The 24,404-nt window shown below is 49.5% G+C and overlaps 1 protein-coding gene across 12 annotated transcripts in view; it reads right to left on the reverse strand.

Moving 5' to 3' along the window:
• PPFIBP2 (PPFIA binding protein 2) overlaps positions 1 to 24,404 on the reverse strand; it is a 157,294-nt gene that overhangs the window by 13,004 nt on the left and 119,886 nt on the right. For 10 of the 12 annotated variants that reach the window (XM_073561617.1, XM_073561621.1, XM_073561618.1 and 7 more), the window contains 16 exons: positions 22,565 to 22,657; positions 18,316 to 18,427; positions 17,361 to 17,393; positions 15,882 to 15,943; positions 13,523 to 13,598; positions 11,608 to 11,714; positions 11,101 to 11,165; positions 10,454 to 10,522; positions 10,305 to 10,365; positions 8,608 to 8,649; positions 7,632 to 7,773; positions 4,236 to 4,362; positions 3,990 to 4,118; positions 3,308 to 3,458; positions 3,085 to 3,196; positions 2,192 to 2,280 (listed from right to left, as the gene is read on the reverse strand). In XM_073561617.1, the coding sequence (XP_073417718.1) occupies positions 2,192 to 2,280; positions 3,085 to 3,196; positions 3,308 to 3,458; positions 3,990 to 4,118; positions 4,236 to 4,362; positions 7,632 to 7,773; positions 8,608 to 8,649; positions 10,305 to 10,365; positions 10,454 to 10,522; positions 11,101 to 11,165; positions 11,608 to 11,714; positions 13,523 to 13,598; positions 15,882 to 15,943; positions 17,361 to 17,393; positions 18,316 to 18,427; positions 22,565 to 22,657 (1,470 nt within the window). The remainder of the gene's footprint in view (positions 1 to 2,191; positions 2,281 to 3,084; positions 3,197 to 3,307; positions 3,459 to 3,989; positions 4,119 to 4,235; positions 4,363 to 7,631; positions 7,774 to 8,607; positions 8,650 to 10,304; positions 10,366 to 10,453; positions 10,523 to 11,100; positions 11,166 to 11,607; positions 11,715 to 13,522; positions 13,599 to 15,881; positions 15,944 to 17,360; positions 17,394 to 18,315; positions 18,428 to 22,564; positions 22,658 to 24,404) is intronic. The other 2 variants (XM_073561626.1, XM_073561625.1) reach the window with 2 other exon arrangements.

The raw sequence follows: 24,404 nt of genomic DNA on the forward strand, positions 1-24,404 counted from the left end.
TCTGCCTCCTGTGTCCGACGCCGTCAGTATTTTCAGGATCTCTGCTTGCTGTCACCCAATAGAGCTTCCAGTGAATCCTAATCTGCGCTGATCCTGCGATGGCTGCTGCTCCCGCCGCGCAGCTTGTTACAGGCACAGCTCTGACCTCTGCACAAGCCGCGTCCACCCCGGATTCCAGAGCGGCAGCAAGCAGAGATCTTCCATGGTACTTCACGGATCAGTTCCTGGCGGCATTCTTACTTTCACACATCAGGTTTTTGCCGTCAGGCAGGATCCGGCTATTTTTAGAAAAACCTGATCCGGCGTAAATTTTGGAGAACTGAAGAAACGGATCCGTTTTTCTGCTGGATCCGTCTAGCAGGTTATATCTTTTTCTTGGATCCTGGCCAATTGGACCTGAGCATGCGCAGACTTAAAAAAAAATGAATTCGGTGGCCAGATCCATCTTTTTCCGGATCCGGCGCATTCCGGCGCCCATGGACTTTCATTGTGGCAAAAAGCCGGAAGCGTCGGATCCGTCGCTGTCTGGTTTTTCGCCGCAGACAAAAAACGTTACTAGAGACGTTTTTTCCAGATGCCGGAATCAAAATTTTTGCCGGATCCGTCAAAAACTGGAAGAAACGGAAGGCCATGCGGCGTAATCCGGCACTAATACAATTCAATGAGAGAAAAACTGATCCGGCGCCTGATTTCGCCAGATCCGGTTTTTCTAAAAATAGCCGGATCCTGCCTGATAGCAAAAAAACTGATGTGTGAAAGTAGCCGGACTGCTCCCTGGTGTCCTCTCTCCTGGGGGCGATTCCTCTGTAAATCTTCCTGGCTCGCGCTCCTGTTTGTTTTCCGAGCGCTCGGTGCAGAATTCCCACTTCCTGCGGCAGATTTTCTCGCTTGGGCTCGTCTACTGGATTACCACAGCCCATTTTAGCACGGACTCTCTAAGCCTTTGCTTCCTGCGCTCCCTGATCGGCTCCCTGTGGCCTCCCCCCCGCCGCAGCACCTGTCTCTGAGCCTCGTGAGGGGAGGATCACATTTTGCCCGGGGCTCCGTATCCTCATTACTGTTTATGTAGTCAAGCAAAGTATTTACACTTCCCATGGTGCAAACACTGGAGAGCTGCCAGTCTATGCTGGGAGTTATAGTCCCCAAACGTGACTCTCTAGCTGTTGCTGATCACGAGGATTAGAAAATACGCAGCGGGCGCATTCTGCACTCCTGATGAGTGGCAATCAGATGTGGCCAGCAGGGGGCACTGTGCTCCACTACTTGTCCCAATGAAACGTTCTGCAGTTTCCCGCCTATCCCTCACCTCTCCAGAGCTGCGCTCACTGGCGCCCATGGGAGAAGCCTTACTAATAAGTGGCGATGTGCAGGCGGGAAGCATAGCAGGTGCAAAACCTAATACTGGGGGCAGCTGCCGAGGCCACAAGCTTCGAGTCACTGCCAATGCTGCTGTCATCTGTGGGGCTCGGCACCACAGCTCTCAGACTCAAATAAAGCCTTCTGCTGGACAAGGCTTCAGCCCCTGAATGAGACACCTGGCAGCAGAGCACCAAAGTTTCCTGCAGCCCTGGAGCCTATGTTGGGACAGTCCTGTCAACTGAAGAGCCCAATTCTGGAAATGCAAAGTCAGGGAACTGCTACATAAGCAATTGCCCGACTCATTGTCACTATAGATCTGCAGATGCAGCCAGATAATAAGCGAGACCCATCTACAAAAAACAAAACCTGATAAAACACTGCCCCTGACCTCCCCCCGGACTCCTTCCCACAACACTCTCCGCCTCGGACTCCTTCCCACAACACTCTCCGCCTCGGACTCCTTCCCACAACACTCTCCGCCTCGGACTCCTTCCCACAACACTCTCCGCCTCGGACTCCTTCCCACAACACTCTCCGCCCCGGACTCCTTCCCACAACACTCTCCGCCCCGGACTCCTTCCCACAACACTTTCCGCTCCAGAACACTCTCCGCCCCGGACTCCTTCCCACAACACTCTCCGCCCCGTACTCCTTACCACAACACTCTCCGCCCCAGAACACTCTCTGCTCCGGACTCCTTCCCAAACACTCTCCGCCCCGGACTCCTTCCCACAACACTCCGCCCCAGAACACTCTCCGCCCCGGACTCCTTCCCACAACACTCTCCGCCCCGGACTCCTCACCACAACACTCTCTGCCCCGGACTCCTTACCACAGTTAGGTATTGCAGCATTCTCCCATCCACCCGGGCCTCCTGGAACTGGTCCTTGTATTGCGGCAGGCCGATATCATCCAGCCACCCTGAGAATAGAATAACGGACCATGTTAGTGGTTGAATGATTATGTTCTGCTCTGCTTTTCACAATATTAGAAAACTGTCTGTATGGAAAATCCCCAAAATAGAAGCAGGACGGCAATAACCACAGCGAACGAGTGATTCACACCAAGGAGTCTGCTGATCTGTCAGTACACTGTAGCTGGAGCCATATCGACGGGCGACGTGCTGCCACCCTACGAGGCCGGCAGACGACGCACTGCCACCCGCCGCGGCCAGCAGACGACGCACTGCCAACCATCGAGGCCGGTGAGTGGCGCTGCTGGTACAGGTGTGAGCCCCTTAAAGAGAGTAGTGACAGGGCTAATATGCGGAGAAGAGGAGCTTGGATATAAGCACCAAGTGCCGCACGATTCAGAGAATCTCGGCCGTATATCCACATGTGGCACATGGACCCTTTAAGAAGTCAGAGCATGCATAACTGTAATTTCCAGTTTTTCAAAACAGTGGCTCATAAGTGACTCTGCCCTTTAAGGTCGTATCCATCAATTAAGCAATTTTACCTCTTAAAAGTATCTTACCGTTTTGTGTCCACAGCTCCTGCGCAGACTCATGCGTATGCATGGTTACGGTATACAAACCCTGTGCAGTCCCATCCTGCAGTCAGGATGCCGTCCATCTGACTCCTCATTCTTGATTACTTATTTGCAATAAATATTGGAGACAAGGAAGGAAGAGCATGGGAGCTGCATACACATAACAGTAGGACACTTGACTCTTTTTGCAAGTTTGATTTTCGATCCTCAGTGTAGAAAGTAGGATCCACTTACTTGTCACCCACATGTGATCGAGTTGCCCAGATTTCTCCTCTTTTTTGGAGCTGATGGCGCCGATGGCCAGCTGGAGCTTCTTCCGGTGCAGCGGGTGTTTTATGCCCAGTTCCTTTATATTCGGACACAAACATGGTCGTTATTACATCACTCATCGCTGGGTGACCCCACGCCGGCGGCCATGATGACCGCATTACCTGTGAGAATGGGACGCTTTTCTCACCTTTTCCAGGCTCTGTGGCGTGGCCGTTAGTAACGTGTGACCCGAGCTCACCCACTGCCGGGCGAATATAACGTATTGTCCCAAACCGAAATCTTCCAGCCAATTACAGACCTGCTCATTACTCCACTGAGCGAACGGAGCGTTGTAATCACTGGAGGAGGAAACGTCCGACCGTTAGAAGGGACGAGGTCCTGGAAATTATCTACCTGCGCCAATATATACTGTGGCACACTTCTACACGGTGACCGAAGCCCACCTGTGCAAGGACCCTGCACGTCCCCTTAAGATTTGGCTGCGGCAGAAAGGACAAAGGTGGACCGGAAGTGAGCGTCAATGTCAAATGGGGGAGTGCTGCACGTCAGGGGGGTGGTCCAGGCAGCCAAAGGAGACCCAGAGCCCGGACCCCATGAGCCTTGCTATGTCTGCGCAATCAGGGAGCGACTTCTCCTCCCCATCAGCAGCACAGCACAGAAACCCAAGGGTCACCAGAAAGGACCCCCAATCGTGGACTAACCAGAGCCAAAGAGGAAAATAGCGCTACCTGGGAATGAAAAATATCACAAGCAAAGTCCACCCACGAGCCCCTGGACAGAGAGGGCAGGAGGGATCATGTGCTGACACACCAGCTCTTCCATGGTTTCCAATGTTGTGATATTAGGAATCGACAGGAAACCTCCATTACCTATTCTTATTGTAAGGGTCCTTGGTTCTGGAGAGTCGGGGTCCGGCCGTCGCTCTCATCCCTCCCCTCTTGAATTCAGACAGTCCTAGTTCATCCGTATGGAAGTTTCCAGATGGCGTTCTCCTGATTCTGCGATGAAGAATGGATACGTGAGCCGGTGTATACGCAGCATAGCCCGGCGCATGCGCAGCATTGCCCGGCGTATACATATTACAGGTCTGCATATTGAGAAAAAGACAAACTTACTTTCCCCAAAACTTTTTGATGCCTTTTGGGCTCCTCTTGCCCTCAGGAGAGAGCGGAGAGTGTGGCCCGGACTCGCCCCCTGAAGAGAGGTCATTAAAGGTGATGTCCAGGTTGTTTTCAGTCTCACCTGTGTGATGAGATATATGGTCAGATTGTAAAGCGTCGCGGCCGCATCTATAGCAAGAGCAAGATACCGGCGGCTCATGCGGTCACGTGTCCTCCCAGCGACAGAGAAGCCAGACCTGAAGTAACCGCAAAGAGCCCGGTGGCGAGAAGGCGGCACATGCACCATGGACTGATTATTCCACCATCTGCTATTCCTCCTGACTGCTCCGCACACACGTACATTGGGATCAGCTGAGTGTTTAAAAATATCAAAAGACTGAACGTAGCTGGTGTGTACAGGCGCTTACTGAGAGAAGCCATCTCCATCCATAACTAACAGATAAAGCTGCACTCTAACGCTATAGCACGCAAACATGAAATGATATTGGTGTATATAGGCCCCCTGACCGAGCGCTCCACCCATCAGCCTGTGGCAGGTTTAATCACAGCAGGATCCTACCTACACATATAAATGTAGGCTATCAGCCAAGAAGAGGAATCACATTAAATTAGGGTCTCAACACAGAAGATCGCCTTGTGGTGGCTGCTGGGCACACATGAAGTGGCCAAATTATGCGCTAAGTATCTTTGTTTTTTTACTATTTTCTACAGCAGTAATACAAATCAAATTTCAAAGATTTCATGTTGACCTGCTATAGCACAGCAGTGTTTAGAGACTCAGTATGTCCCCCTTTTCCTCCAGACCTCCTCTTTCTCCTGAACTCCACTGTCCCCCTTCACCCTACAATCCTGCTCTGTTCTTCTCCTCATTGCAGGCCTCCTCCCTCCAGTCCCCCCCCATCCTCCTCCTTCCTCCAGTCCCCCCCGTCCTCCTCCTCTCTCCAGTCCCCCCCATCCTCCTTCCTCTCCTCCCTCCAGTCCCCCCATCCTCCTCCTCCCTCCAATCCTCCCCATCCTCCTCCCTCCAATCCTCCCCCTCCCTCCAATCCTCCCCATCCTCCTCCTCCCTCCAGTCTCCCCCCGTCCTCCTCCTCCCTCCAGTCTCCCCCCCGTCCTCCTCCCTCTCCCTCAAGTCTCCCCCCCCGTCCTCCTCCTCCCTCCATCTCCCCCCGTCCTCCTCCTCCTCCCTCCATCTCCTCTGGTCCTCCTCCATCCAGTCCCCCTCTCCTCCCTCCAGTCCCCCCTCCTCCCTCCAGTCACCCCCCGTCCTCCTCCTCCCTCCAGGCACCCCCCGTCCTCCTCCACCTCCCTCCAGTCCCCCCCGTCCTCCTCCCTCCAGTCCCCCCCGTCCTCCTCCTCATCCTCCCTCCAGTCTCCCCATCCTCCTTCCTCCAGTCCCCCTCTGTACTCTCCCTTCAGAGTGAACCCCAAAAATATAGAGCGGTTTTCAGGGAACATTTCTAAAAATTTATATATTGCAAATTCTGTTTCCGTACAATTATGGAACATGACTTTTTTCTGTGGATTTTACCTATTGTATTTGCCAAATCTGAGGCAAAATATCATCAGCAATATCCATGCAATTAACGCAACGTCTGAGGCCGGATAACTGATGTATTGGACAGCGCCATGATAAATATGGAAAGATTTCATTCCCAGCTGATGAACGCTTGGCTGGGAGGCGGGCAGAGACGGCCAGCGACTCGCTAAGTGAAAGCCAACACCTGACACATGGAGATGTCTCGTGTTACTGGCACCAACGATCAGTCGTTGAGGTCACCGGGGGCCACACAAACAGAACGTCAGCCCAGAGATCCAGCAAAGTTCTACCTTCATAGCTCTGCTCTCAGGGGGACGTCTCCAGACTCCCATTAGTCTGTACATTATTGGATGGAGGTCATGGCTCCACACAGGTGAGATGTGTCCTTGCTGGACCTCCAGACAAGGTTGCACTAGTCCTCATTTGGCTTCTACATTTCTCATGTTGACAGTTTCCCACCCCCCAATAATATCCTTCAAGAAAATAATCATGCATTTACCACAAAGTCCACAAACAAGCCGAAAGTAAACTAAAATCAGGCACGATCGCGGTGGACAAATGTTTTAGTCAACTGTTCTCCTAAAGTAAAAGTTAGATCACGAAAACCACAATCTAAATCTAGTGACGTTTTGTGGTTGTGATGGTCGGGCTCTCAGGTCAGGGGCCACCTCTAGCTCAGGTCGGAGTGAGCCATCACCAGGTAATCTGGTCATCAATGGGTGCCAAAGACAGAAGACAATCCCATCTGGAGACGACTTTGGAGATATATTTTCTAGCAGGTTTAAATTTCAGGATCAGCTTTGTCCAACGTGGTCCAGGCAAACCAAATGTTGAGCCGTCCACGACCGAAGCCACCAGCTGCGATCACACCAAGTCTAAACTCACAGAAAACTCAACAAATGTCTTCAGCCGAGTCGAAAAAGAGCAAAGAGGCCACTGAGATAGGAAAAAAGTCACACGCATGCAGTGTCAACCATTCCAGGTACGGTACCTATTACTGGGGCACTGGCACTTCTGCTGAAATCTTCACATCAATCCAACAAGAGCAAACAAAAGAGAAAAAGCAAAATGTGACAATACAGAAAATGACGGTGGTGGAATCCACAGAAGACACCAGAGATGGCTGCCACCAGATCAGCTCCAGCACCGGCAAGGAACAGTGAAATGTCTGAAGATGCCACCACTGCGCTGGAAGGAAGTAAAGAATATGGTGGCATCTCCTGATCATCTTACCTAAAGAGACACTAAACACAGAAAACGCACAAAAATGTAAAAACCTCTCTCTGCCTTGTTAGCAGTAGGACAACAGATAACTAAGCCCCACCCCCTTCTAAGGGGGTGTGTCTTCAGTCACCTACAAATTTAATCAATTAGCAGATTAACCGTGTGTTCTCTGCAGAAAGTCCCCAAGTCTTAGTGTTTCAGGCACATGCAGATAAACAGTGCGGGTGAATAATTTTCTCGTTACATGTACAAATTAATTTCCAGTTTATTGCTCCTTTCAAAAAATATAGAAAATAACCCTTTTTTTAGGAACCTTGCACTGGTACTGGCAGAATTCTTCCTTTATACTCCTGGAATAGAAAGTAAAGATCCTCAGGGGCGGGTCACTATTGGCGGAGGAGGGGCCAAATCCAGATCAGATATCACTCAAGAGTGAAGATCTTATGTCACACACGAGCTCCATTGTAAAGCTCTATGGAAGGATGCCACCATGTTAAAACCAAGGGTGGTACAGACTGTAGCAGCAGTGCCCAGTAGGCGTCCGTCATAGTTTAGGTTCCTCCATAAAGCCCGGTCTATCGTACGTTGAACATGGTAAAGGCTACATAATGAAGGCTGTCACTTACACAGGCTCTGCATTCCGTTTGTGTCACTGTTTATGTGCAAAGCATTCTGGGATGCGGGTTTCCGGTAGCCGTCGTGTGACCCGTTGGGAGTGGAGCGGGACAGTTTTCCCGGTAAGGTCTGGTACCTGGGATCTGCTTTACTCTGACATGGACAAAGGACTGGTTAGACCCCGCACAGAATATATGTGCACATAGAAAACAATGCAGAAATAACAATAGTCTTCAAGATTCCGGCCTAGTGTTCTAATTGGCAGCTGATGGCACCTTGTTTTGGTAGCCTTGCCCCCCAATACTGGAAGGTGGTGGGCCACAGATAAGGGCGAGGTGCGGGATGGTGGTCGGAAGGAGCAGACTTCAGGCCAAACTGATTTCCTGCTCCTTGTCCCAACTCGTGCAGGGTCTGAGAGGGTAGAGCATGACACAAAGCTCCTCCCCCTTGGTGTTCGGTCATGCTCCGCCCACTCACACCTCAGAAACAACAATATCTGTTTTGCCAGGAGTGATCTTTAAAATTTCTATTGTGATCACAAAAACTAAAAAAAAAGATAAAATGTAACAATTTTGCGTTTATTGTGCCCAATACGGTTCAGCATGGCTGGAGGCGACCCATAGGGGGCAGCACTCAACCACCAAGTGCTGATTACTGGTTTTAGAAAAATGGCGCACCACTACCACCACTTCCCAAATGGATGCAGCAGCAACAGAGGTGGACGGGGATGGGTTACCATTTCTTAAGGGGCTTCACCCCCGATTCACATCAACGGAAAAACCTAAAGCCGATAACGTCCCTGCTGTGCAAATAATGTATTTATACAGAATTAAATATGACACCTGATATCTGGGTGGCAGAATGATTAGTAGGATGAAGGTGACCGACTGCAAAGACGGACATGACTGTAAATCGTTATTTGCAAATTACAAAACATCAGACACAAAGTTTTATTAATGAGACAAGAAGTTTTAATGAAGTTAATACCTCGGGTGTTACAACAGGTTCTGAGATTTCCCCATCCGCATGCTACACAGTGTCAAGACGTAAGGAAAAAGGAGACCAAACGGTTAGTAAGAGCAAAAAACAAAGGCGGTGACCGGTTAGAATAAAGGACGTCAATGGCGATTAACCCTTTTACTCCTTAGGACCTTTGTACGACTTCTTCTACATTTAAGTTCTTCGATATAACAACATTTCTCTATTGTGAACACGAGTACCCAGCAAAATGGGAAGCTATGTATTTGGGGAATAATAACCCTTTAAAGATGGTTTAGAAAATAAGGAGTTGACCTGTCCTAAACTCTTATTGGTAGCTCTTGATGAGGAGCGCCCCGGAACTCAACATACCGGTACTTGCTTCTTAATGGTAATATTAGCCATGTCTCACCTTCATGATGTAGGGTCATGATCTTACATGTATGAATCCTCCATTGGAGTCTTCATTGCTTAGATCAGATTGCCAGTCCATGAAGGCATGGACATTGTAAACTTGAGGAGACAAAGGCTTCTCAAGAGACCTCGAGGAAGGAATTTCTTCCTGCCCTGGTTCATGTCACTGTCTTCATGGAGTGGAGCCATGATCCAACTTGGTCTCCGTAAAGACTCTCCTGATATAAGATCCAGCAGAGTGAGGCCGTGAACTATAAGAAGAATTTCTGTATCATGGGGCCACATTGAAGATTTTAAAGGGGTTCTCCTACATTGCAATCCCTTTTTCTAGTGAGGCTAGCCCAGGTGTCAAATGAGTAATACATGGTGGGGCCAAGTACAGAGGGAGCTTCTGTGTTACTCGGAAAGTTCAACGTGAACCGTCTCCATCTATGAGGTCCTTATGCAACAGGGCAGATGGACAGGGTTCACTCTTTTCACCACGGTAAGAATTTTAATTAAAATTACAGGTTTTAGCATTGAAAAAACCTTTTGGTTATTCTTTTTTTTTTTTTAAATTGGACTAAGATGAATATTTGATGCATATTGCAAACACTGGTCATGCAGAAGAATCTGTGCTGGCCCCCCATCAGAAATTAGGACATTTATATTAGACGTGCAAAAAGATTACTAATTATATCAGATATGAGAATCTGTAAGTGTAATAATATATAGTTTAACACTTAGAAAAATCATGCAAGACCCAAAGACATTTTCTCAAATTCACTTTCATAAGATAAGTATGCACCACACAAAGCACACACCATATATTAATATTTTAGGATTCCTATGCCAAAATAAGTAATTATATTGTCTTGATAACTTACATTTAACCCCTACAAACCCAGTTTTCAACCCTCAGGATCATAACTTAGCTTGAAGATTTTAATTGTTGATGAACTACCTGTGGTTTTATGATGTTAGATATTGACATGCCCATATCTTCTGCCATCGCAAAAGTCTTTCAATACTTTTGACTGTACAATTATGTTCAACAATTAGGGACCGCCATGGGGTCCAAAATCATGCAAGGGTAGAGGTTTAGAGCCATTTTATTTTTATTAAACTCCCTCCTATTAGATTGCATTGGGAATGGTCCTCAATGGTATGTATTATACTTAGTTATTCGGAATTGGATTTACACAGGTTATAAAATATATCTTGGAATACATAGTTTAACCAGGTTTCACAGAACTGCAAACTTCTCTAAAAGAACACCCAGGCCTACATTGCTTAAGAGAAGATTATTGTACCTTTTCCATAGATCCACTTTGCAAATCCTCCAAGCTGGTGGACAGTAGTCGAGGCTGGACTCTATTGAGAAAACATTTTTTTTTTTTTTTAAAAAACTGAGAGTTTCCATAAAGAATAAAATCCATTACTGATATACCAGATTTCTCACCTATTTCTGATCTCTAGGTTTTCCTCTTGCAGAGAGTTTACATTTTCTGGCAGAACAGGAGTACTAATCCTGTAATGAATATAGATTTTAAATCGACAACTCTCGGGGCTATACCGGAGATTCAGAAACCTTACAAACTTCTGACTTTGCAGTAATTTTTTCACAACTGTCATAGACTTTTGCACAGTGCTGAGGATATTTTACTTCTCTACAACATAAAGGTTGATGAAAAAGCCGCTGCTGTGCAATAATCGGGCTGTAAAACATCATGAGTTTGCTCAGCACAAGGTTTGCAGCAGCTGTTCAGAGGACGAACTCAGCAGACGTGTTACGCAACTCATCATCCCGTTCTAATAAGCTGACATGGCCGCTTGCCACGTTACTAAGCGCTATGCTTGTATTATGGCACACGAAGGGAAATCCATATAACACGGTCTACTGATGGCCATTCACAGCCAGGTCCTGCATTCAGCCTAACCTCTTAAAGGGGATGCGCAGGAGTAGAAATACATGGTCACATGGTCTAAGAATCAGAGCCACTTGCATCTCCAAGTTCTGTATTTAGTCCCCCCATGTAAGAACCCAAGGGTGATTAAGAATTTCTCACACCTCCTTTGCTCTACCATAGTCTCGTTTTCTGTTCTTACCCATTTTCCAGGATGTTATGAGGAGGCGACGTTGGCGTAGTCGGGGAGGACACAGTGGAGCTCACCTACAAGACAGACAGAAGCCACATGAGGAAGTAATGGCTGTCACTTCTGACAAGTCCGCTCCTGGTATATAAAGCCTGTGTGTGTCGATATAGACACCTAGATTACATCCTCCCAATAGAAAGCACCGGCCCGGTGATGGACGGCTATTACCAGGCTAGATACAGATGGGTGACAGAAAAATTATCTTCATGAGAACCAACATGGCCGACCGGAAGCAGCTATACAACCATTTCCTGCCACAAAAACTGAAACTGCGCCTCCAGCCACAAAAAAACATATTAGGTTAGATTTCTTCCTGTAGACTAGTCCGGACTGCATTTTCTATGACAGGAAGCAGTGGAGGTGGCAGCTTCCTGTCGGCCATTTTGGCTTCCATGAGGCCTATTTCTCTGTCACGCCGTCATGCCTCTTTCCACAAGTACCACAGTTAGGCCTCATCACCTCCGACTTTAGTATCTCCATCGTCTGGTTATTCTTTGGAATCAGTTTCTTGATGGTGGACTCCACCTCATCCTCGCTGCCAGCAGACAGGATTCGTTCTGAAGAGCCTGTTGGGAAGGTTTGAAGACAATTACATGTTTAGGACACTCAGCTCCTCGTTTTCTTCAAGGGGGAATTTGATGATGCTCCTTGCATTGGCACCAGGGGAATGATCCCAGAGTCTTTTGCAGGTCCCTTTCCAGTGATACAGATATGGTCAGGCTCTAACCTCCTTCCAGGTCCAAGCTTCTCTGATCCAATGCCACCATGACAACACTTCCTGACTGGCATGCAATATTTTTTTTTATGTGAATTATGTAAATCCAAATCATGATCCCAAACAAATGCACATGAAAAAACTTTAATGTGGCTGGCAATTTGGCTCTACACCATAGACCCCCAGGACTAAAGCAGATGACAAGAAGTGTTATCATGGGGACACAGCAACTGAGCAGACCAAACACTGATAAATCCACACAACAAAGGGGAAAAGTTTTCTGAATGCGATCACAACAGAACGGAGCACCATATAGGAACGCTGTATTCTGTAATGAAAGCGAACACCACATCAATATCTATACAGCGCTACGGAAATGCTGGCGCTATGGAAGCAAATAATCTCTGGAAAAAATTGAAAATTATCACTGGAGATTCAACCTTCCTTTTTCAAGATGGAGCACAGTGGTGGAAATCACCAGGTGTCTTCAGCGGCCAGCATTTGGCCACAAGACCCGGACCCCATAAAGATCGCCATAATCAGCCAGCATTTGGCCACAAGACCCGGACCCCCATAAAGATTCACACAGTCAGCCAGCATTTGGCCACAAGGCCCGGACCCCCATAAAGATCCACACAGTCAGCCAGCATTTGGCCACAAGACCCGGACCCCATAAAGATCCCCATAATCAGCCAGCATTTGGCCACAAGACCCGGACCCCCATAAAGATCCACACAGTCAGCCAGCATTTGGCCACAAGGCCCGGACCCCCATAAAGATCCACACAGTCAGCCAGCATTTGGCCACAAGACCCAGACCCCCATAAAGATCCCCATAATCAGCCAGCATTTGGGCACAAGACCCGGACCCCCATAAAGATCCACACAGTCAGTCAGCATTTGGCCATAAGACCCGGACCTGCTATCAGATCCCCACAGAGTCTATAGTTAGCCAGTCTTGACCACCTGAACATCCATGGGGAAAGTAGCCCACCTGAACCAGCAAACTAAAGGTCATCAGGACTTTGATAGATCATGGTCTCAGAACGGACCTGCACAAGTTTGTAGGACAAATTCTGAACTCAAAGTCAAAGCCATTTGATCCCTGAATTGTGGACCCCAAATTAGTCAGAATTGGTGGGGTAACTTGTCCCCCAGCAGCGGAGTAACTTTAAGCTTATGGACTCCAAAGTATGATTTTTAAAAGGACCCCCAACTATCATGGTCCTTTAATAGCATTGGTCCTATATGGTTCAAAGGGACCTTTCGCTCCATGGCTCGGGTACAACCCTGAACCTGCTATAGTTACCTCTCTGTCCACCAGCACAATACCACGACCGGGAGACCGTGCACGAGCCTCATCTCTGCACTCAAGGTCAATGGCATGGACAATGATTGCTAAACACTGGCAATCAGTGCGGACGGTCAAATCCACACGATGAATCAGTCCAAACACATTAAGTGTAAAACTGTAAATTACAAATGTGCCAAAAAGGTCGTGACCCTAATATTTTGTAGGAGCCAAAAATGCCACCTTCGGCTGGTCAGGTCAAGGGGTTGGCACTCATGATAGGCAGCCTTGTCCTATGGCACAAGGGCTGCCTGTGACTCCAGATGGGTGCCACTAATATAAAGTGATCTAATATGTGCCGCTACTCACCATGTGTTGCCATCACGAAGTTCTTCACCCGTCTGTACTGGTTTAGGAGCATGGTAAGTTCCTCAATTCGGAGGTCCTAAAAGGCAAATGAAAGATACGTAAGATCGGCACAGCCGTTCACATAGCAGCCAGATGACTGACGCCTAGTAAGGGGGTGAGAAGAAGACGCCATGTCAAGAAAGAGAAATGTTATACAAGTATTTAATTTTGACATGTTTTATATAAAATCTGCACTTTATCCTTCTGGCCGGTTTGTGTCTCGGTTTCCTGGAGGTTTTACCTCAAGGCCGTCCCCGGGAATAGTGGAGGGCTGTCCATAGGGGAATCATTGTCACCCAGCAGTCAGGGCAAAATATAGTTAATAGTTTGGGAATAGCCCATATAGTGGGAGGGGTTAGATCAGATAAAAAGGGGAAGCACTTCCTAGTAGAAAGGAAGTCTCCGTCATTGCTAGTAGCGACAGGTTCAAGGTCAGCGCATGCATAAGCGCCAAAGTGTCCAATCAGCTTCAAGTCTCTCAAACAGTATGAGGACACATCTGAAGTTTCGTGCAGATCCTGGGCGGCCCAGGGCCTGGAAGAGGCATCGGATTCCATGACTCTTTCTCTCCTAAGTTGAAGAGGTTGGACGGGTCACAGCGGTAGGGAAAGATGGTGGGCCTCAGAGAACTAGTAATGTTGGATGGAAAACCCTTGGGTCCAACAGAAGCTGCTGAGGCACAGGCGGTGTGGGCACAGTGGAGGCAAGATCTGGTAGCGTACCGGGCAAAGGGGACACCAATCAGGGGCCTCGGTCTCATGTACTGTATGGCGCAGCCGAGTGTATCCGAATTTTAAGGTAAAATTGATTTTTGAACCAACCGGATGAAATGTCTCCCGTTGTGTGTGCAGCTGTATCAGGTCCCAAGGACGGGGAGGTAACAAGGACTCCCGAACGACAAGTGAGGACCGAACAGATCCTACAGCACAACACACGTCAGGTTCCTCTTTAGAAGAGGGGTTTATATAATGGCTGCCATGTATGGGACTCTGTGCCATCGTACAAGATGCCAACCACCGAATACCAGACCTAAAACAACAGCTGCAGCTGTGAAAACCACCACAAAGTCACTCCAGAGTGAAGACTTGAAGGCTCACAGCCCAGATGTTTCCAGGGCCGTCCTGTGCCAGAGCAGACGCCACATATTCCCTCTCTCCACGGCTGCCAAGTCCATGGAAGAACAGAGTAAAGTCATGCACGGTTTAAAGTGTCTGCACCACCAAAACAGGCTGGGGTAGAAGAAAGAGTAGAATGCTGGTAAGGAGCCAGGCACAGCGTCAGTCGCCAGGCACAGCATCAGGCATAGCATCAGTCGCCAGGCACAGCATCAGGCATAGCATCAGTCGCCAGGCACAGCATCAGGCATAGCATCAGTTGCTAGGCACAGCATCAGGCACAGCGTCAGTCGCCAGGCACACATCAGGCATAGCATCAGTCGCCAGGCACAGCATCAGGCACAGCGTCAGTCGCCAGGCACAGCATCAGGCATAGCATCAGTCGCCAGGCACAGCATCAGGCATAGCATCAGTTGCTAGGCACAGCATCAGGCACAGCGTCAGTCGCCAGGCACAGCATCAGGCATAGCATCAGTCGCCAGGCACAGCATCAGGCATAGCATCAGTTGCTAGGCACAGCATCAGGCACAGCGTCAGTCGCCAGGCACAGCATCAGGCATAGCATCAGTCGCCAATATTCTGGTACATAGTTGTGATGATCCCTATGGCTGACCTCCGCGTCACAGTCACACCGTCTGTTGTTTATTGGGTTCTCGGACTGTTTTATCTACCCCATATTTCTCAAGTAGACTGTTTATTCCACAAGGATACACTTGTATTTTATCATTATTCTTCAGAATATTGGGTATGAGCAGCTCAGGTCAAAGAAAAGGGAGGATAACCTCCCAAAATCCCGAAACAGTGGGCAAATCTCCCGCGCACCACTGAAGCCTCCAATCCCTCCCGGAAAGCAGCGAGACCAGACTTGTTGCCCGCGTTTATCATCACTTTTGAAAAATGCAAAAAGTTGCCCATTTTTACACCACAGTGGTATACAGCCCGTGAGAAAGTCCCCCTCACATCTGATCAGTGGAGGTGCCAAACACCCACTGATCGGACACTGATGATGCATCCTAAGGATGAGTCAACGTCAGAGGCCTGAACAACTTCTAAAAGAAATCAACAGGCGCAGAGAGTGGGAAATGTAAAGACACTGGTGGAAATCAACATTAAAGATCAAATTTAAAAAAATGTAAAAAACAAACAAAAAACAACCGTCATCCGTGTTCCCTGAATATCACCTCTCTGCTGCCGCACCATCTTACCTTTTCATCATTGGCCGCCAGTAACGTCTCCATTCCCAACTTTAGCCTCTGAACTTCTTGATCTGCAGGGCGGAATACCACATTTATAATGATGTTACTTTTTATATACATATATACTGTATATATTTTATGATTGGCGGTTTTCATGCCGGTCATATGATTAGGTTTGCGGAAAGCGCAGATTTCTAACACGAAGTGCACGTGGTGTTCAGATCTAGGTCCATCGAGATAAGAAACATGTGATACTGTATGTGGCTACACGACCCGAGCGGCTGCAACTATCTGACATAATAAGGGGCCCCAAGGGCGCCGTCCCTGCGCTCACACCTAGAGTTTATCAGACACAGTAACCATAAAGGGGTGGTCTATAGACTTCCCCTTTCCATGAGCCCCATTGGGTCATGTGGACGTCTTCTGGGGGGGGATCAATTTATAAGAAACGATGGCGAGCCGCCAATAACCTGTGGCCCCCTTCCATTCATTTAAAGAGACACGCAGTACTACATTTCTCCTCTAGTGGTCACTGCAGGGAAAAATGAGCGGCTGACAGTATCCCCCCGGCCCGATCAGCTGCATTGGACTTCATACTGGAGATGACCCCCTTAAATTTGACACATACAGGTACCCTAAACTAATAGACCTGGGGCAACTATATTATTACCCTAGCCTTAACCTTAACCCTAGTAGCGCCTCAGCCTCTGTCATCTCAGTTGCAGCCTATGCAGAGCGCAGCAGGCAATAACAAACTAGTCTTGATGCTGCGCTCTGCATAGTAAATCGCCAGTCACCGTGGGGGAACCTCACTGCACCCGTGCACCGCTCCAAGAAGAAGAAAAGCTTGTAGCGCCCCCCCACTCATTGCAGCGGACAATGGGGGGGGTCGGGGTGTGATATTTTGCATATTCTTCCCAAGTGACACCTTTGATTATAACAACCAAAATTATGGTGCAAACAACAGTGGATGAGCGGATGTGTCTGTATAGATGGAGGGTGGACCCTCAGAATGATTGCTCCTGAGAAAACTGGAAATAAAAAGTACACTTTTTTTTTTTCCATTTATCATTTTTTTTTTTTTTTTTTTTAATATATGCTGCAGTTTTTTACGTTTAGAAAGAAGTAAAAACCACCGGAATAAGTTACCAGAATTTCCTTTATATGTGAAATGGAAAGAAAATATTAAATGTTAAAACAAATCACCCCAGAAAAAAGGCAAAAATAATAGACGACAATTCAGATGCATCAATCAGAGCGGATTAATCCAATCTTCACACACACAGAGCAACCAGACAGCGCCCCCCCCAGGATCGGAGGCCATGATAAATCACGTGATTTCCCAGATTACGGAGGCACGACGGAGGAAGCGCTGACACGAGGTTAGCCGTCTGTCTGCTGCTGCTAGCGATCAGTGAAAGGTTATTGCAACAATGTAGCATTATAGACGACAGGGGAGGACAAGAAGGAAGAAGGACCATGGCTTACTTTTCTCTTTTATCCTCCTCTTAAATACTTCTTCTAGGGGACGGGAAGAAGTAAAGAAAGCAAAATAACGCACAGTTACACTCTGTAGGACATATGCATCGCTTACTCTTACTAAACAGAGGGTGTGCACACTTCTGCAACCAACACTTGCATTGCTCAATTGCTTCTAACATACAAAATGAAGCGATTTTTAAAAAATTCTAGACTAGAACTGTCCTACGTTGTGTGTACGCAGCTCCTGCACAGGGCTATGTGTCGCCATACTTACAGACCACAAACAATCCCGCTGCAGTCTGATCCTGATGCCATACTCCCGGACGTCGCCCCAACCCCTACCTAAAGTGCACTCAATAGGCGGGGAAAGATAATGGGGCAGATCAGCCAGGGGTTGTGTGTGGTCTGGAAGCATGGAGATGCATGGCTCTGCACAGGAGCTGTATACCCAGGAGCTGTATACCCAGGAGCTGTATACCCAGGAGCTGTATACCCAGGAACTGCATACAGAGGAGCTGTATACCCAGGAGGTGTATACCCTGGAGGTGTATACCCAGGAGCTGTATACACAGGAGCTGTATACCCAGGAGCTGCATACCCAGGAACTGCATACACAGGAGCTGTATACCCAGAAGCTGTATACACAGGAGCTGTATACACAGGAGCTGTATACCCAGGAGCTGTATACCCAGGAGCTGTATACCCTGGAGCTGTATACCCAGGAGCTGTATACCCAGGAACTGTATACCCAGGAACTGTATACCCTGGAGCTGTATACCCTGGAGCTGTATACACAGGAGCTGTATACACAGGAGCTGTATACCCTGAAGCTGTATACCCAGGAGGTGTATACACAGGAGCTGTATACCCAGGAGCTGTATACACAGGAGGTGTATACACAGGGCAGCAGGGGAGTTTATCTTATCCTTTGCATTTCTTGGTCTCTGCCATCACTTATTACCTCTTTCTGAAGATTCATTTTGTGCCATTGTTTTGGAGGAGATCTGACGCTGTAAGCGCTCAATTTCTGCGTCTTTCAAGGCCAGCTGCTCCTGGAGTTGTGCGATTTCAGCCTAAAATAAGAAAAATAAGAAAATGTCAGAAAAACGGATCGTGCCACAAGAAAAGTTACAGAGTCAATCTGCTAGCAACGTATTAGTGGGAAACATTAATGATGTGAAACGTTAAAGCATGACCACCACACCGAGCACGGCGACCAGGACCACCACACCGAGCAGGGCGAACAGGACCACCACACCGAGCACGGCGAACAGGACCACCACACCGAGCGCATTGAGCAGGACCACCACACCGTGCACGACGAGCAGGACCACCACACCGAGCAGGGCGAACAGGACCACCACACCGAGCAGGGCGAACAGGACCACCACACCGAGCACGGTGAAAAGGACCACCACACCGAGCGTAGTGAGCAGGACCACCACACCGAGCACAGTGAGCAGCAGGACTAATATACCGAGCGCAGTGAGCAGGACCACCACACCGAGCACGGCGAACAGGACCACCACACCGAGCACGGCGAACAGGACCACCACACCGAGCACGGCGAACAGGACCACCACACCGAGCACGGCGAACAGGACCACCACACCGAGCACAGTGAGCAGGTCCACCACACCGAGCACAGTGAGCAGCAGGACTAATATACCGAGCACAGTGAGCAGGACCACCACACCGAGCACGGCGAATAGGACCACCACACCGAGCACGGCGAACAGGACCACCACACCGAGCAGGGCGAACAGGACCACCACACCGAGCACGGCGAACAGGACCACCACACCGAGAACGGCGAACAGGACCACCACACCGATCGCAGCGAGCAGGACCACCACACGGAGCGCGGCGAGCAGGACCACCACACCGAGCACGGCGAACAGGACCACCACACCGAGCGCAGTGAGCAGGACCACCACACCGAGCACGGTGAGCAGGACCACCACACCCAGCACGGTGAACAGGACCACCACACCGAGCACGGTGAGCAGGACCACCACACCGAGCGCAGCCACCACACCGAGCGCAGTGAGCAGCAGGACCAATATACCGAGCACAGCGAACAGGACCACCACACCGAGCGCAGTGAGCAGCAGGACCAATATACCGAGCACGGCGAACAGGACCACCACACCGAGCACGGTGAACAGGACCACCACACCGAGCACGGCGAACAGGACCACCACACCGAGCACGGTGAACAGGACCACCACACCGAGCACGGTGAACAGGACCACCACACCGAGCGCAGCCACCACACTGAACGCAGTGAGCAGCAGGACCAATATACCGAGCACGGTGAGCAGGACAACCACACCGAGCATGGTGAACAGGACCACCACACCGAGCACGGCGAACAAGACCACCCCACCGAGCACGGCGAACAGGACCACCACACTGAGCAGGGCGAACAGGACCACCACACCGAGCGCAGTGAGCAGGACCACCACACCGAGCACGGTGAGCAGGACCACCACACCCAGCACGGTGAGCAGGACCACCACACCCAGCACGGTGAGCAGGACCACCACACCCAGCACGGTGAACAGGACCACCACACCGAGCGCAGCCACCACACCAAGCGCAGTGAGCAGCAGGACCAATATACCGAGCACGGCGAACAGGACCACCACACCGAGCGCAGTGAGCAGCAGGACCAATATACCGAGCACGGCGAACAGGACCACCACACCGAGCACGGCGAACAGGACCACCACACCGAGCACGGTGAACAGGACCACCACACCGAGCACGGTGAACAGGACCACCACATCGAGCGCAGCCACCACACCGAGCGCAGTGAGCAGCAGGACCAATATACCGAGCACGGTGAACAGGACCACCACACCGAGCACGGCGAACAGGACCACCACACCGAGCACGGCGAACAGGACCACCACACTGAGCACGGTGAACAGGACCACCACACCGAGCACGGTGAACAGGACCACCACACCGAGCGCAGCCACCACACCGAGCGCAGTTAGCAGCAGGACCAATATACCGAGCACGGTGAGCAGGACCACTATAGAGAGCGCAGCCACCACACAGAGCACGGTGAGCAGGACCACTATACCGAGCGCAGCCACCACACCGAGCACGGTGAGCAGGACCACTATACCGAGCGCAGCCACCACACAGAACACCGTGAGCAGGACCACTATACCGAGCGCAGCCACAACAAAGAACACGGTGAGCAGGACCACTATACAGAGCGCAGCCACCACACAGAGCACGGTGAGCAGACCACTATACCGAGCGCAGCCACCACACAGAGCACGGTGAGCAGACCACTATACCGAGCGCAGCCACCACACAGAGCACGATGAGCAGGACCACTATAACGAGCGCAGCCACCACACCGAGCACGGTGAGCAGGACCACTATACCAAGCGCAGCCACCACACCGAGCACGGTGAGCAGGACCACTATACCGAGCGCAGCCACCACACAGAGCACGGTGAGCAGGACCACTATACCGAGCGCAGCCACCACACCGAGCACGGACACTGTATACATCATGAAGAGCAGGAACATTATACAAAGCATGACCACTACATAGAACATGACCGGAATGAGCTCTACACAGAGACTTCTTTGAAATGGCATATGAGCAGTGTAGCCAAGGGGTAGGCGGTAGTGAGGAGTGAAGGTGCTCCGAGAACGTCTTATCCGAGCATCTGGACGTTGTAGTTTATTATGTTCAAGTCCCCGCGGCTGCATGATCTGCGGCTGTTAGACTGAACGCATACAGGGAATCCCCACGTGCTCAGGCTGTCCAACAGCCACAAATCATGCAGCCACGGGGACTCAAACATAATAAATAACCACGTCCAGATGCTCGGATAAGACGTTTTTTGAGCACTTTTGCTCATCACTAGTACGCGGCAATGAGGCTTGTGCTCTAGGTGCCACCACCAGCCAGAAGAATGTTTTGAAGGGAACGGTCATGTTGAAAATGCCGTCTGATCCGCGGCCAGGATGTTATAGAGCAGGAGGAGCCGAGCAGAGTGATAGGCATTATGGTGGGGAAAGTTTCAGCCAAACTCATATATTGTTCAGTGAAATCCAAGGTGTTTGTGCATGGGTCCAGTGGGCGGCACTACTCAGTAATTGCCAGTCCCACCTGTATGACTGTCGATGCAGAGGTAGCTGTCAATCACTAGTAGCACCGCCCCCTGGACTCATGCACAAACATATATATAGATCTCATTCTGCTCCACTCCTCCAGCTTTGTACTGGGCTGTCCACAGATTGGACGGCACACAACGCGGCTGGTTCTGACCCCTCTCCAGATTCGTCTGATTATAATACACAACACCTCTGTATCATGTTCCCGTTACCGACGCTGCGGCACCAACTCGACTGCCAAGGGGAATGTTACAGTTGTTTAATTTTATCTATTTCCAGGAGGAATTACAGAGGAACAGCCCAAAGGTCAATGAAAAGGTGATTCAGAATTTATTTTATTTTCAGGAGAACGCACAATATTTACCAAACTATTGAACTTTCAGCTGTAACTTTTCCTGACATCTGAATTATGACCACCATGGCAGACAGCTCTGCTTTTCCCTTGCACTATTTTATACTTTAAAGTATCCCTGGTTTGGCACTTCTAATGTTACCTAAGGGACAGACACCCTCTAGGCTCCTGCACAGCACCATTTTATCTTTCTGGGCATCTGTGTGCCTCGGATCTCACACCTGGAGCTGCTCCGTTGGACGCTATGTTTGCAGGGAATCATGTACAGAGCGATCCTGCCTATGGCAGATGGATGGCATCTAGGAGATGGGCAGCTGAGCGGCGCTCTGTGCAATTCCAAACATGTCCAGCCATAACCATGCCCTCTTCCTAGACCACGCTCGTACCCATTCAATGTCCCCCCCTTCACAACTTGGCCGCAAATCCCAGAGACACCTTCCAAAATTGTTAGATTTCAGGAAGTTTTCAGAGAGACCCAGGACATTTACTGACTCTCCTTGGTGACTGGGATGTCTTCTGTTTTCTAGGAGCATCCCTGATGTCCCAGGGTAGGTGACAAGTATGACCTAGAGGAGAGGTTGTACATGCAGCACACGACATTGCCGGCGCGGTATCTGATCACCGTATGGACAGGCTCTGTGGGCACAATCCTGGTACCCAGCAGATACGGGCGTGTATAAGCAGAAGTGCATGGAGATCGGTAGCTCACCTTTGTCGCCTTGAGTTTCCACTCGTACTGTGTTCGCTCATTTTCCAGTTCCTCCACCCTAATTTTCAGGTTTTTCAGTTCTTGTATTAACATCTGTGAACGAGACCAAGAAATATATTCCATGAGCAGCGGGCGATGAGCGTCGGACATCCACACAGCGCAGGCAAAGTGTTCACAATGCTCATCCGCACAGCAGATCGGCAGGAGACGTCACCGCTCTCCGGCCTGTCCACACTTGAGTCTGATGTGCTTTACAGATTAGGAACTTTCCCACCTATGTCACGAAAACCTGAGAACAGGTGGACGAGTTCTGGAAAGTGTCTCAGCAAGTCCGCGCATTGCTCCGGGCAAAAAAAAGAATTTGTTTGTTGCTTCCAAAGTAGAAAAATCCACCTGGAAGGGAAACCTGAATAGTTTTACAGTGGGGCAGTGCGTGAGAAACTGAGGCCGAGCCAATGGCTCGATATAAGGCACATCTGCCTTTCAGAGGTGGATCTATGGGTCCGGTTCATAGTCCTCCTTTCATCCAAAGCAATATGGGCTACTAACCGTGAACACGCTGGCTATATGGGAATATCTCTGGCCAAAGCCTTGTGGAAATGGAAACCTCTCTGGTTTCCATCTGTGGACATGTCAAAGCCTAGAAGACTCATCTAGAGGAGGCTCATAGTGGAGTAATAGTCATTGCATGGATGTGCCCACCCAACGTGTCCTTACAAACTCTCCCTGGATGTCCAGGAGGCTTCCAGAAGAAAAGAGGAGTCCTCCCCCTAACTCCTGGAAGAGATCGCAAATGCTCCTCGATTAATGCACAAGCCTCTCAGAAAGCAGTGCTCCCCCCAGCATTTTTTAGTGCTTTGCCGGTGACCCCTGAAGCCCAGCGGCACATTTGTAGGTTGGAAATGTTGGTGTGAATGGGGTGTCGTGTCGCCTACTGAAAAAGTGCTGTGGTCATGCAAAGAAAGAAAAATCCAATCATGCAATCATGCAAGCCCCCACCTCCCGTAACGCAATGATAAAAAGTTGGCAAGTTCGGTTTGACTCCAAATCTACTGCGTGCAAAGCCCTACAGTTCCGGATTACATGTGCCGATCTATGGTGCCTCCACATTGCAACCTGTTACCAAGGAGTTCTAGAAAAAATAAAAGTACGGTCTAACTGCAAAAAGTCACAAATTTTCAGAATCTGTCCTGATTTTTTGCACGAAATCCTGACAAGTTGGGCTCTGTCTACAGCTGAGAAGTTATTGGTTTTGTAGTCACCAATCCTGATGGTGAGCGGCCCCGCTCATATTTGGCATGACCGTCGGCAGGGTTATTGGTATTCCTGAGCAGGACTGGGCCCCTACTCTGCCCAAAGCAATTTTTTTGGTAAGTACGTGAAGCCTTTTTATAGATGCCTTATTACAGTCAAGTACAACATTAACCGTAACGTGGTCATTAGGCTGCGACCACCAGGTTGGGAGGACGTCAGGAGACACCAGAAGTACTCAGCCAGTAGAGGACAGATTCCGATTTCTAAGGTGGGAGGAATGAGGTTTTATCCCCACCATACTGATATTTAGAGGTCCCGTGCCCCAGAGGAGAAAAGTACAGATTGTGATGAATTACTCAATCCCAAACAACCATGCAAAGGGTTCTGTGGAATCACAGAAAACCATCAGTAGTGAATCATCGAGAACTGAGACTGCACGGCAGGCACACATAGCACCGAGGACCAAAACCGTCCCCCAGAAGAGGCGCCCGCCTAGAAAATGGACAATTGTAATTTGCGATGAGTGAGTCAATTGGCCAAGGACATCGGTACTGTAGGGGCAGGCTTATGGCAGCTATGGAATGGG

The sequence above is a fragment of the Dendrobates tinctorius genome, unplaced genomic scaffold (genome assembly GCF_039654945.1).
Source record: "Dendrobates tinctorius isolate UK_male_01 unplaced genomic scaffold, ASM3965494v1 ptg000323l, whole genome shotgun sequence".
NCBI lineage: Eukaryota > Metazoa > Chordata > Amphibia > Anura > Dendrobatidae > Dendrobates > Dendrobates tinctorius.